Here is a 15190-nt window from a genome sequence, read left to right on the forward strand (position 1 = left end):
TCCCCTCCAGACCCCATCCCCTGCCTGCTTCCACAGCGCCCCCTCCGCCCCCCCAAGTGCTCTCCCTGACTCCCGCCTGCTCTCTCAGCCATGTCAATGTCTGCCTTGCCTGGCCCCAGCTGAACCAGAAAACCCTTCACTTGCCAGCTGCTGCCAGGTTGGGGGGGGGGGGCAAATCCCCACTGCTCTACATTGTGTGGGGGGCTTTGCCATGAGATGCCCCTCCCCCACCCATTCTTCCAGCCACACCCCCATGGCTGCCCTGCCTGGCACCAGCTCCCAGTTTAGTGTGTTTTTTAAAAGAAGCCCCACACTTGCTGGATACTGTCAGGGCTTTTGGGGGCTTGGGGCAGTGGGGGGCAGGGATTGTCGCCCCCCCCACCATCTGGTAGGAGCTGCTTAGTGTGGGGCTTTTTTTTTTTTTTCTTTTAAAGAGCCAGGACACTGGGCCTGGGCAGGGCAGCCATTGACAGGGCTGGGATAGTGGGCGGGGGGGTGGGGCCTGTTTGATTCAGAGATTGGGCCGATTCAGTGGCAGCCAGATCTCCAAATCGGATTCAGCCGAATGGATTTGGTACAGTGATTCAAATCACCGTCCCTCGAATTGGCCGAATCTGAAGTGAATACTAGCTGCTTCACACAGGCCTACTGCCTATTACAGGGATTGTTCCACTTTCTGAAGCATCTGTTGATGCCCTGCTATACCCTGGTAGATACTAGAACTGTAAAACTGATGCTTCACTAAGGTTGAATCTGTACAACTTTTTTTCTTTTATAAATAAAACTGACATTTATAGCTATATGCAAAATAACTGATTAAATAACTTGTATAAATGTTGCATTGACTTGGTAGCTGTCTGCGAATCTTTCCTTTACAATGACCATTCCTCTCTTGTTGCTGTTAAGTATGGAAGAAAGTTTAGTTGTAAAGCTGAAAGAGATTTTTAAAAAAGATACTCATGTTTCTGTTACTTTTATGTAGCAATTGGCATTCCATAGAAGATTAAGATGTTGTTCTGCAGCTAGCTAGTCATACATTTTCCATATTTGAGCTTCCCTTATTTTACAGGTGTTGGTTGCATATTATTTTACCTTTTCATTATGTATGAATTGTATCCTTTCCAAAATTGCTGTAGTTGGACATAGTTATTTTTCAGAGATTTTACAAGCATGTTTGTTTATTAGTTAAAAGATTTTCAAAGAAATGTTAAGAAATTTAGGGTGGTTACAGATATTAAAAAATCCCCCAAAATGTCACGTTACTTTAAACTCAGCATGCCCCAGTGCCGAGCCGAGAGTGTGTCCAGAATAGGCATCTCGTAAGTTTGACCCAGCTCACCAAACATTTGTATAGGTTGGGTGCTTCAGTGGGGCTTTTTTGGCACTTTTATCTAATAGATGAAAGTGCCAAAAAGCTCTGCTGAAGTGCATGAATTGTACATATGTTGCCAGGCCCAAGTCAAATTAATACGCTGCCTCTTTTGATAAAAAGTGGGGGGAGGGTTTCCACATCTGTCAGTAGCCTATGTTTGTGTCAAACCTCTGCATTTGCAACCCAAATTTTTCAGATTCTTCAAGCATTCTGTATAGTAATAATTTAAAAGAATCTTATGTACAAGGTATAGTTGAAGAATCTTTTTAGGCTTAATGGCTTTTTCCCATTATTTATTTGTAGCTGACAGTTTCTTCAGCCTCTGGTGAAGAATATTCTACTTTAGAGAATTCTACAAAGAATTGTCTTTTGTTAAAATGACTCCCATGCCTTATTGTTTACCGTTGGGTTGAAGCCATAAATGCCAAGTTGGCCACTATCTCATTCATCCATTTTTCACAATACTCTTTTCTACCTTCAGGAAGTACAGATGACAAGAGTGTTAGCTGAGGGGAGGGGACTATGCTTTTTTCTTTTTTCATTTTTCTTCTAAATAAAAAGCCAGCAAAGCCAACTGCACCTTGTCATGCATCCAAAGATGCATCTCAAACCGGTCCAGAGAAGCGATAAGGTCCCCCTGTACGCAACATTGGTCAGGCCACAATTGGAGGTCTGCATCCAGTTCTGGGCACCGTACTTTAAAAAAGATGTGGCCTGCCTTGAGAGAGTTCAGAGGAGGGCCACCTGCTTGGTTGGAGGGCAACAGGGCAGGCCCTATGAGGAGAGGCTGAGGGACCTGAACCTGTTCAGCCTCAGCAAATGGAGGCTATGGGGGGATTTGGTGGCTGCCTACAAACTTGTTAGGGGAGATCAGCAACAAATAGGAAGGGCTCTATTCCCCACAGCAGCACCTGGGGTGATGAGGAACAATGGCCAGAAGCTGCTGGAGAATAGGTTCAGGTTAGAGATTAGGAGGCACTATTTCACTATGAGGGTGGCTAGGATCTGAAACCAACTTCCTAGGAAAGTAGTCCTCGCTCCTACCTTGGGTAAATTCAAAAAGAGGTTGGACAAACACCTCTCTGGGGTCGTGTGATCGCAGCGTGTGCTCCTACCAGTGGTGGGGGGGTCAGACTAGATGATCTGTTCAGGTTCCTTCTGACCCCAAACTACTATGAAGTCCTCCCATGACTTCCAGAACAGTCTAGAGAGAGGATCCTGTCTATACATCCTCCTTGTCATGCCTGTTTTTTCATCTCCAAGGGAGGTGGTTCTCTCCCCTACCTTGAGGGTCTTTAAGAGAAGGCTAGATAGGTATTTGGCCGGGGTATTACGATCCTAGCACTCGTTTCTGCCCAGTGCAGGGGGTCGGACTTGATGATCTGTTCAGGTTCCTCCTGACCCTAGCAACTATGAAACTATGAAGAAAAAATAAGGGGACGTACTGTGAAAGATGGCTTTTTAATAGGTAGCGTACAAGTTTCAGAGTGAAATTCTCTATATGGTTATTGTAACTTTCTCAAAAACTTTTGATTTATTAGATTTATATGCACCCTTCCCCAAAATAGTTAAAGGTGGTTTACAGTAAGACTTACGTAAGCAAGGAGAGTATCAGAATAAAGCAACTCCTCTTCCCCTCAACAATATCTTAGGTTGGTCTTGCTTGCTAACCACTTACCCAAATAAGTGTCTTACAGCTTCCAAAAGATGTCCGGGCTCAGGCTCTGGTGGCCCTCAAAGGAGAGGGAGTTCCAGATCTGAGGAGCAGCTACAGAGAATACCCTCCTACATGTTCACCAAATGAACTTGGCTCACTGATCATCAGGGATCCTTGTTTCCTCTGATTTAAAAACCCAAAATCTGTAATAAAAATTAAAGGCCCCCCACAGCCCACCCCCCCAGCGCGGCTGGTGCCCCACATTCCCCCCCCCCCCCCCAGTCTCAACAGCCCTCCTAATGCCCCTCACAACAGACCCACAGACAGGCAGACAGAGGCACATACACACACTGACACCCACCCCAGCAGGTGAGTGTGTGTCGGGGGGGGGAGGAGAGGCAGGGAGGGAGATGGGGAAGTTGCTGGGGGGGGTGTAGATCAAGGAAGTGGGGGAGTGTGCCCATGTGCCCACTCCCAGGAGCAGGGCCGGGGGTGGGGGCAGGGGTGCCCCCCTGCGGGGGACTTCACCAGCAAGCAATGCAGGGTGCAGTGTGGTGGTGCCCACCAAGTATGGGCCACACACATGCCACCCAGCTGGCTGCCCAGGGGAGGGAGGAGGAGGCTTGCATGCGGCCAGCTGCACGGCTCTGCAGCAGCGGCAAGGGATGGTGGGGTGGCTTATGTGGCAGCTGCTGCCGCTTACCTGTACAGCTGTACCAGCAGTGATGGCTGCTGCCTACAAAACCTCCCCAAAGAGCCGTGCAGCTGGCCACAGGGCAACAGCTGCAGTGTGGTGGTGGCCAGGCAGTATGCAGCCATCCCCACCACCATCCTGCACCCATGACAGCCACAGCCACCACCATGTTGCCTCTGCTGCCACGCGGCCAGCCACACAGCTGCAGGTATGGCTCCACGGTGGCAGCGGGAGGTTTTGTACGCAGCGGCCATCACTGCTGGCACACAGTGGCTGCTGCTGCTTACCTGTGGGGCCACCCATGCCAGCAGTGATGGCTGCTGCATACAAAACCTCCTGCAGGCACTGTGGAGCTGTGCAGCCAGGCACACGGCGGCAGCAGCAGTGTGGTGGCCGCCATGCAGGACGGTGGTGGGGATGGCTGTGTGCCGCCTGGCCTCCACCACATTGCTGGTGCTACCCTGCGGCCAGCTGCATGGCTCTGTCATGGCGTGGGGAGGTTTTGTAGGCAGCAGCTGTTACCACTGGCATGGCCAGCGGCTGCTGCATGCGAGCCCCCTCTACCCCCCACAGCTGCCATCCCTCACCGCCGCTCCAGAGCCAGCCACAGCTGTGCAGCCAGCTGTACGCAAGGCTCCTCCTCCCACTCCCCTGGGCAGCCAGCTGGGGGGCATTCATGTGGCTCGCACATGATGGGGATCACCACGCTGTACCCCGCATCACTTGCCCGCAAAGCCCCCACAGAGGGGCACCCCTGCCTTCACCCCCTGGCCCTGCTTCTGGCTGTGGTGTGCTGTCCGGAGCTGGCAGCACCCCCTGCTCCATCTTCCCCAGCCCTGCCCCACAGCCCCACTTACCTCTAAGCTCCAGGGGTGAAGGGCGAGTCTGAGCCTGAGCCTGGCATTGGCTGACTTAGAGGCTCAGGCCCCGACCTTCCCCCTCTCCCTCTCCTTCCAGGCAGGGTTGCGGGTTTTCTGCCCTTTCTGCAATTGGCTCTTGCAGGCTGGAGCTGTGCCAGCCTGTAAGAGCTCTTTGCAAAAGCAGAGAATCTGCGGATTTCTCTGCTAAAAAGGGAAATCTGCGTTTTCTCTGATTTTAAAAACAGGGAATCCGTGGTTTTCTCAGTTTGTCTGTGGGAAACGGAAAACCCAAATTCCTGCTGATCATAATAGGAGGAGATTGTTCTTTGCTGACCTTAGGGATTGTAAGAGGGCATAAGGGAGAAGGTGTTTTGTGGGGGGGAGTTGTTTGGTTTAAGGTATGTAGGGCCCAGCCCCATCTAGGGCCTTACTGGTCAAAACTAGCATCTTGAATTGCGCTTGGATAACAGTTTGATGTCAGTGCAGACTCTGAAAAACTGCTCCTGGTAACTTACTCTTGTCAAAAGCTATGGCACTGTGTTCTGTACCAGCTGTAGCTCTGACGTCATCAAAGGCAGCCCCACGTAGAGTGCATTGCAATAGTTTAGCCTTGAAGTAACAAAAATATAAAGATTATGGCTAGAAATTAATCTAAAAGATAGGTTTGCAACCTTCTCACCAAGTGGTTTAAATGAAATGCAGTTCTAGGTACCATCGCCACCCAAAGATGGAGGTGCAGTACAGGGTCCAGGAGCACCCCAAAGCTGTGAACCTGAGTGACAAAAGAAAGGTGTACCCCATAAATGATCGGGGTGGGGGGATGGATGGGACTAGGAATCCTATCAAGTGGTCTGCTCACCACCATTACTCAATTGTCTTGTCTGGTTTCAGCCTCAGTAGGTTCACCCGCACCCGGTTCTCAGCTGCAACCAGGCAGTGGAGAAAGGACTTGAGACGTCAATCCATCCATCTGATTAGAAATGTGTGCTTATTACTTTCCATACATACTCTGTTCTTTAACTTAGTTTTCATGTGTCACCATTTGGGAACTGGACTAATTTTGGTCTCAAAGTTGTGGGGACAAGGAATTGAGCTCTAAAGGCAGTCTTAGTACCCTTTACAGCCAGGACACACTAAGTACATTAAACATTTACAAAATGTATGCAAGACTGCACCAGTCAGACTGGGGGAAGGGATATAGGGAGGAAGGGATATAGGGCACATACTGTGTACACTTGATTGCCTATCTTATGCATCTGTTCCCAAAGCCTTAGTATTCTGAAGCAGAATATTTCCAGATACCAAGATATTAGAAAATTTACTTACCAGATAGATGTTTAGTTCTTTCAGCTCCAAATGATTTGCCTCATATGGACAAACTATATTGACGCAAAGCTCAGGATAATATTAATTTCATGTTCAGTGTGCATGTGCACATTTGCTGTCAGTACTGTATGTATGCCCTGAGTTAGACAATCTCCTTTTGAAATCAAGTTGAGGAAACATCAGTGTTGTGAATGCTAATTCAGAAGGCTTCTATCAGTCCTTTCAACCACCCAGAAGTACTATCATCCCATGGTTGAAGGAGGATAAAGGATATGTCTCTTCGCACTGCACTCTTTCTTTTCCTCCTCATTTTATGATTTAGACGGATTTAACTACCTTCTTATCTATGGCCACTTTCTAACAAGTAAATGGTATTTCTCCAGTGGGCAAAATCAACCTTTTGCACCTGTTGAATGGTATTTTCTTTTATACAGTAAGTTCTGTGCAACTACCAGAACTTACTTACTCCTGATTGATAAATATTGGAACTGCATTCTAACCTCAAATGCTTTTGTTTCTCTCAGAATTAATTTTATTTGAAATATTAGAGGTACACAAGTACGTCGGTCCCATATTGGATCATCACCGGTTTATAGGGAAAATTGAAAGTATCAGAAATTGGCTTTTTTTTGCCAGTTGCGGCTGATAGTCTGGCCGATAAATACCCCAAGCATGTGCACAGCCACAGCATGCATGGGGCCAGGAGCTCAGCCTGGTAGCTTGGAGACCAGCATCTGGCTGGTAAGTCTGGTGTGGGGGAAGGGATGGGGGGAGAGAAGAGGTGTGTGTGGGGGCTTGCAGATTGAGGCCCCCGGGGTGAGGGAGGGAGTGGGGCTGGGGCAGGTATTGCTTATGTGGGGTGGGCATGGGACAGAACCATGAGCAGCTTGGGTGGAGGATGGGCTCCTACCCTGCATGCACACTGGGGTGGCATGGGGGTATTTCCCCCTGGATCTGCTCAGAGTGGGGCAGGGCGTGATGCTGCTGGGGCCGGGGCTGCACTAAGCTTTTCCCAGCAGGGACTGGGTCAGGCTGAGCTGTGCTTGGGGCACATAGTGGCAGTGCTGGGAGGGGGCTATGTGGGTGCTAAGGTGAATTTAGGGGTGGCTGCAGCTCCCCTCTGCCACATAGCCCTGCTCTCATTGCTGCTGCCACCTGTCCAGAGTGCAGCCCAGACCACAGTGGCAGCCTGCCCCAACCCACACGGATATGGGGGCACACACCCTCCATGCCCTCCTGGGGTGAGTGCAGGGCAGGAGCTGCCCCCGTGCCCACCGGACAAGCCACTTGTGGCTCCTTCCTGTGCCCTGAGCAACCCCTTTCCCTCCCTTACCGCAGGGTCCTAGATCTGCCTCCCACCCTTTCCTTCCCTCACACGTAATTTACCAGCACAGCGCTGGTCTCCCAGCTGCATATCGGATCAGTATCAGCCAATATGGCTCCTTAAAAGTTGGCCATTGGTATTGGGCCAAATAATCTCTGTCAGTGCACCCGTATGAAATATTTGTCTTGAACAACACAGCTTGTATTCTTTTTTTTTTGAAGTACCTAGCATTTACAGTTGAGGAAATTAATGGGAGCTTAGAGTCACCTTAACTGGTACACAAAATATCTGTAGTTTGACTTGACTGCTTGTGCTGTTCAGTTGTGTATAAGAAGAAACTCATCTGACTAAATGTGCTAGCAAAGAACATATTATTTGCAAGTAAGAAATTTTCCAGTTCCTTGTTTGTTGCAATACTTTTTATAGTGGTGTCATCAATTATTCTTTTCGCTATATTCAAAATATAGAAAATGAGAATTTGAACTCTTACTTATTTACTAATTAAGCCTTCCTTATATGAAACATGTATGAACCAGCCGTGTTTACCTGAATCCAAGATAACTTTGAATTTGAGAACCTCCACAATAATTGTATGATATATATGTGTGTATAAGGATGTGATATATATAAAATGTTTACATTTTGTTATAATTTTCCATACATAGAATCTAATTGTTGGAAGGTTGTCTTAACTTCATCTGCCCCCAGTCTGGCCCTGGGGCACAGAGTACATGCTGGCTCCAACCTCTGCCATGCAGCAGCAGTTGCGGCACCAACTCCCGCCCTGACCCCAGATCTGGGGGTGGGGGCTGGTGTCAGCATGTGTTCTGTTCCCTGGGCCACAGGTGGGAGGGTAAGTGGCAGTAGCAGGCACAGAGGCAGTGGGGTGGGCAATGACTACCTTCAGTGCCAAGCCCACGTTGGGCTGCCTCCCGCCCCCCTCCTCCCCTGTACTCAAATTTAAGATGGGGGACTTTTTAATGGGGAAAAATCCCTTGTTTTGGATTCAAGTAAATCCAGTATTTTTTTTAAGGAAGAATAATGAATATTGACTGTAGCCTACTAGTACCACTAGTTGTAGAGAGCAAACAAGAATAGGCTTGTATGTCTATCTAATTTCCTTTGTTACCCAACAAACAGACCTACTTTCTCCCTCCACAGTTAGGGAAACAAACACTTAAGTATTTTGGAAGACTTTTATACAAAACAAAATGTACATTCAAGACAGTTAGAAAGTAACTGAAGTATAATGGGTTAGATACAACTCCCACAACCCACATCTGCTTTGCTTTTACATTTGTAGGAGTTGCCAACTTGTGCAGTACTGATGCAACTTTTTTTGTTTAAATATTCAGGTGTAGAATTTGGTGCTCGAATGATAACTATTGATGGCAAACAGATTAAACTTCAGATATGGGATACGGTAAGTATAATAAAAATGTGGTCTATATATATGCATTTTCATTTTAGTTTCTATAAATACTGACTCAGGTTTCTTTTAAGTTTTTCTTTTTTTTTAAGAATATACTCTTAAAATTGTGCAGGTTTCTATTGTTAGCACCATAACTTGAGATTTCCTGAACTCTTTCCCCTTCCCTTCCCTTTTTATGTTCTAATTTATCTCTCCTCCTTAGCCATAGCATGTTGAACATCCTTTCACAGCATCTGATGAAATGAGGTTCAGCCCATGAAAGCTTGTGCAATATAGACTAACAAAAGCAGATTATATATGGTGAACATGTACACTGCCCTCTGCTTTATTTTTGCCAGGTCTTTCTGGAAGAGAAACCCATTTTGACCTAATAGTTTTGGCATTTGTAGCATGGAAAAAAAATTATTATTTTTATTATTTTATTATTTTTCAGTAGATTAAAAATTCTGTAGAGATGGCTTATTTGGATCTGGAATGGAAAGGAAAGGAGGAGTTGTATCTTTTTTTTTCTTCACAGCAGCATATTGAAGAGTTCTGCATGCTAAGCAGGATGACAAATGGTAAACAAAACATCAAGACGGGTGTGGCCAGCACAGACTCATAAAATCTATCAAGCCAGAGAAAAATATACTAATCTGTGGGGTGGGTGTAGTGTGGTATGTTCATTTCAAGAGCAGATTTGTTAGGAAAAAAGTCAAATACATTTTGTATCCCATGCTCCACTCTGGTTATTCAGTGACTACCGATATCCGTACTTTCCATGCTGCACTATACTAAAGACACCCATATCGTTGCTGTGTGCCAGCCACTGACACTGTTGCCTCTTATGTAGAACAAAACCTCTTAAACAATTTTCACAGAACGCTTTGGAGTATTGCAGGGTATTGGTAAGGGCTGCAGAATATTTGATAGATACCAATGGTATGAAAAATTTTTTTGGGTCTGGTGACTATGTAGAAATAGTTTCAAGGTTTGTTTTTTTGGTTTTTTATTTATTTATTTTACTTATTTGCTTTTTAATATAATTAATAGGTATGTCTGAATTTGTTTGGCTGTCAAATGCTGACAAATACTTAATATATAAAGGTAGATAAACTTCTGTGGTGATTTCAACCTAGTTGGAACTGAACTTCGAGTTTCCCTTGCTTTATGTGGGTTCTGTATGTGCGAATTCGCTCTTATGCAATAACCCTTTTTATACCAAAAATTCATTATACGTGAGGTAAAGTCACTCTTATGCAATTGGTGTGGTGGAAGCCTGCAGTCAGCTGCTTTGTGCAGTGCATTGTGGGAGTGACGCAACCAAAATATAGTCTCCTGTGTGGTTCTGTGTTCATTGTCTGCGACATGTTTCTGTAGTTGCCATCCCCTTTATGGCTTATAAATGTCCCACTAGCTTATCTTCTACCCCTTTCCCTGGTCCATCAACGAAGCCTTCACCACCCTCTCTCTCTTCACACCAACTAAACGTTCACCACCACCCTGTGTTTGTGTGTACTGTCTGCTGTAGGTGAGTACCAAAATTGTCTTGTCAGAGTGGTAGAAATGGGTCTAGGGGGTCAGTACAGTCAAGGTCTTGGAACATATCCCTGTTTGTTACATTGTAAAGTGTGTTCCCTTTATGCGAATTCAAGTAATGTGCTGTTTTCCAGGAACGCAAGTACAGTATAAAACAAGAGAAACCTGTAAATACATGGACTATTTATACCCTGGTCATATGCATCCATACATGCCCTTAATTAATTGACCTAGCGCTATTTGAGGCTTTCCCTATAAATTATTGGTTTAATGTCCACCCATTGGTGGATTGTGGAGAATAAGTGGAAGCAAATATTTATATGAACACAAGGACACTTATTATCAAGACTTTATAATTGCTGTCTTAAACTAGTCAGATACAGTATTTCAGTTCATTGTATAGTTAGTATCAGAGAAGAGTCTTGATTGCAAATTGCTTGAATGAAAGCGCAATTAGTGCTTCTCCTGAAAGGTCTCTGGTGTAACCATCTGACCTTACTCTTCCACTGTGTATTATCCACTCCTTACATTCAGAACAATTTAATAGATTTTATAGACATTAGGGCTGGAAGGGATTTTGCAAGATCATCAGGTCCCAGCCGCCCATGGGGCAGGAAGTAAGCTAGGGTCAGATCACCCCAGCAAGATAAACATCCAAGCATTTCTTAAAGATATTCCTTATACAAAAGGTCTTAGAATATATTTAAGGCACATATTATATACAACACGAATGATTTAACAAATAGGGCTATTTAACTTGTTTATTTTATAGAATAATGATGACTTGGTAAATAGAAATAATTGAAGATACCTTTCTTTAAAAAAAGAAAGAAAGAAAAAAAGTAGAACAAGGGAAAGAGAGAGAGATGGTAGGGGTGGGGGGAGGACAGTTGGCCAAAAGGGGGTGGAGGCAAAGATTGAGTAAACTTATTTAGAGCATAGGCAGTTGTTACTTTTGTATCACTACAAAAATGGCAAGAGGCACTACAAAAAGTGATACAGAAATGTGCCCTCAATAAGATGGGAACTTTTCTGTAGCACGACACTCTGTATTGTGGCACCATGTGTAACATGAGTCCTGTTCACCATAGTGTTATAGGGCATCTCTGTCTCCCAGCATCTTGCACTGCTCTACTCCCTCCTCATCCCCAAAGCAGTCACTGAGTGCTTGCCAAGTGGGGTGCCACCAGCCTGTGACTGGTCGGCAATGGGGTTGCCAGCCCAGTTGCAGCTGAAGCAGTCTGCAAGCCTGGTCCTGGTCCTGGTCCTGTATTGCTACAAATGCATGTCTGTCCACAATCTTGAATATTTTTTGGGAAAGCTTCCTATGTCTCCAGAATTGCTTTTAGTAATTTCTGTTGCTGTTGTTCTGTTGTACAGTTTTTTTTTTCTGTGATCATCAGGCTTATCATGTTTGTTGCAGTATTCAGTTTTTGGGCATGTTTTGGATTTCCACTGCTGTAACAGTCGTCTTGAACATGTGTTAGTGCTCTGCGGAACCAAAGCTTTTCATACTTATGTGGGTCCCATTTAGTACACACTAGGTTTAAAAATAATCTTATTTTATAGATATAAATAATTTTATTTTATAGAAAAATTACTTCTACAATTAAGTTTTTCCCAGAACAAACAAACATAAGAGCTTTCGGAAAACGTGGTTTAAATTGGTGCCTACTGAGCAGAATTTATCTAATTTCATTATGCTTATTTTAAAGAATTGGAAAAAGGGTCCAGAGCATCCTCTGTATATTTTCTGCTGTTTACTCTTAAACAGAGGTTCAAAGAAGAATCTTTGCGATGACTAGCTAGAATTTTTCCATTGGTTGAATGAATAATTGGCCTTGATCTCAAGGATTATGGAATCCTTGTTGCATTTGTTCATCAAATGTATAGTCTGTAGCAGTACTGTAACTAGTAATCTCAGAGTTTACCTAGGAGATGAATGCAGTTCTGCTGGGTCTGAAGTAACACAGACTTTGGGGCTTAATTAAGACTTCATAGATTTCATAGACATGAGGGCTGGAAGGGACCTCGGGAGATCGAGTCCAGCCCCCTGCCCAAAGGGCAGGAAGTCAGCTGGGGACATAGGATCCCAGCAAGATAAGCATCCATTTTACTCTTGAAGGTGTTCAATGTAGGTGCCTGAACCACCTCTGATAGCAGACTGTTCCAGACCTTGGGGGCTCGGACAGTAAAGAAATTCTTCCTTATGTCCAGCCTGAAACGGTCTTGCAGGAGTTTGTGACTGTTCGACCTAGTAATTCCTTGGGGCGCTCTGCTGAACAAACGTTCCCCCAGATCCTGGTGGTCACCCTTGATAAACTTATAGGTGGCCATCAGATCACCCCTAGCCTGCGCTTTTCCAGGCTAAAGAGTCCCGTGGCTCTCAGCCTGTCATCGTAAGATCTGTTTTCCTGACCTGATCATGCACGTGGCTCTCTTCTGGACTCTCTCAAGCTTCTCCACATCCTTTTTGAATTGTGGAGCCCAAAACTGGACGCAGTACTCCAGCTGCGGCCTCACCAAGGCCGAGTACAAGGGGAGAATGACGTCCCGGGATTTGCTCGAGAAGCATCTATGGACGCAAGCCAGCGTTTTGGTTGCTTTACTAGCCGCAGCATCGCATTGCAGGCTCATGTTCATCTTGTGGCCAATGATGACCCTCAAGTCTTTCTTCTGTAGTGCTATCCAATGTAGCACTGCTGAGCCTATAAGGAAGCTGCAGGTTTTTCCTCCCAAGGTGGAGAACCTTGCATTTTTCAGTGTTAAACACCATCAGGTTCTCGTCTGCCCATTTGCTGAGCCTGTCCAGGTCAGCCTGGATCACCCGCCTATCTTCTGGTGTGGATGCTTTGCCCCAAAGTTTGGTGTCATCGGCGAACTTGGCCAGTCCGCTTCTGACTCCAATGTCCACATCATTAATGAAGATGTTGAACAGTATGGGTCCAAGGACAGAGCCTTGAGGGACCCCACTGGTCACAGGGCACCACGACGAGTGACTGCCATCAATCACAACCCTCTGGGTCTGACCACGGAGCCAATTTCCCAGCCAGCGGATAGTGGTGGAGCCAAGGCCACAACTGGCCAGTTTTGCCAAGAGGTGATCATGGGATACCAGATCAAAAGCTTTTTTGAAGTCAAGATATATGACATCAATCTCATCTCCCTGGTCCAGGTGATAGGTCACCTGGTCATAGAAGGAAATGAGATTGGTCAAACAAGACCTACCCGCAACAAACCCGTGCTGGCTATCCCTTAGGATGTTATCCTGGGCCAGTCCCTCAAGGATGGCCTCCTTAATAAACTTTTCTAAGATCTTCCCCAGGATAAAAGTCAGGCTAATGGGCCTGTAGTTAGCCGGATCCACTCTCCTCCCTTTCTTGAAGATAGGCACCACATTGGCCTTCTTCCAGTCTTCGGGCACTACACCAGAGCGCCAGGAGTTTTCAAAGGTCCGTGCCAGGGGCTGGGCTATGACGCTGGCCAGCTCCTTGAAGGAGCAGATTGTCAGGGCCGGCTGACTTGAAGGTATCCAGCTTCTCAAGGTGTTCCTTCACAAGGTCAGCATTGATGGAGGGTAGGGGATCCCCCTCACCCGGATCTCCCTGTCCCATAGCAGGCATGGGCATCCCATGTGACTGATGAAAGACTGACGCAAAGTACCTATTTAATAAGTTGGCTTTTTCCTGGGCGTCAGTTGTGAGTTGTCCCATCTGGTTTAGCAGGGGTCCAACATTGCCCTTGCTTTTCCTCCAGCTCCCCACATACCTGAAAAAGGACTTTGTTGTCCTTGATGCTTGAAGCTAGTTGGAGTTCAGTTGCAGCCTTGGCTTTCCTGGTTTGCTCCCTGCAGGACCGGACCAGCGCAGAATAATCCTCCTTGGAGGTGAATCCCGTCCTCCATCCTTTGTAGGCTTTCCTTTTTAGCCGCAGGAGGTCTGCTAGGTCCCTGGAGAGCCAGGAGAGCTGCTGTGCCTTCTTGCTGCCTTTCCTCCGTGTTGGAATAGATTTAGCTTGTGCATTGAGGATCGCTTCCTTGAGAAGCAACCACTCTTCTTGAACTCCCATCTCCCTGGGGTCGTGGTCCCTGAGGGCCTGACCGACAAGCCTCTTGAGCTTGTCAAAGTCGGCTTTTCTGAAGTCAAGGACTTCTGTGTTGCTGACTGACTTGCCAGCTTTACGGCGGATGGTGAAGGTGATCAGCTCGTGGTCACTGTCACCCAGCTTCCCATCGATCACTAGGTCGCCGATTAGGTCGTCTAAAGGATAGATTGCTGTTTAGATTTAACCTTTTGTTTAAAGCTGCAAGAGAAGCTAGGCATCACTTTCAAGAAACTGAAAGGGCTAGAATCTCTTTCCCAGTCCAGTCTAGCCAAATGTTAGGATTACCTGCAATAGGTAGAGAGAGGCATTAATGTGCAGGAAGAGCTGTGGTTATTAAATTTTGTAGATGCAATGCACAAATATTTTTGGCTGACACAATTCATACTTTTTAAGGAGTTGTTAGTAGTACAAGTGCTGCACACTGACAGTGACTAAAAGGATAACCAATTTTATTTCTAGCTGGAGATGGTTCAGGGCTATGCAACCCATGAGTTTAAACAGCTGTGCTGCCTGGTTGTCATTGCCCCCATGATGGTATGTAAAGTTGAGGAATCCAAAGCCATCTACTCTGATAAGAAGTTGTAGTCTTTGTAGGGAGGTCCAGCACTTATTACTAGTTAAGATGCTTCTTGGTAGAGTACATGTTGAGGGACAGTTTTCCCTATGATGACTTTTGGCAGTACCAAATGCACTTGATTTTTTTAAAAAAAAACCAAAATAACATATTCTAGTAGCCTGGAATGCAAAATAAGCAGGAAAGAAACCCTCTTCCAAGCTTTAAAAAGACATGCTGAATTTCTAATATTCAGTTTTATTCTAGTTTGGTAATCAGTCTGGTCATAACTGAGTGAAGATCTTTTGGTCATCATATCTCTTCATTTGTTGATTATTTTTTCTTGTCCA

The 15190-nt window shown here is 45.8% G+C and overlaps 1 protein-coding gene across 1 annotated transcript in view; it reads left to right on the top strand.

Moving 5' to 3' along the window:
• The window catches only part of RAB2A (RAB2A, member RAS oncogene family), a 75229-nt gene that overhangs the window by 24329 nt on the left and 35710 nt on the right, over positions 1-15190 (top strand). Inside the window, exon 3 of the mRNA XM_090040038.1 lies at positions 8589-8656. Within this exon, the coding sequence (XP_089896164.1) occupies positions 8589-8656 (68 nt within the window). The remainder of the gene's footprint in view (positions 1-8588; positions 8657-15190) is intronic.

This window comes from Crocodylus siamensis, chromosome 3 (assembly GCF_052110815.1).
Source record: "Crocodylus siamensis isolate JL-2025a chromosome 3, ASM5211081v1, whole genome shotgun sequence".
NCBI classification, from domain to species: domain Eukaryota; kingdom Metazoa; phylum Chordata; order Crocodylia; family Crocodylidae; genus Crocodylus; species Crocodylus siamensis.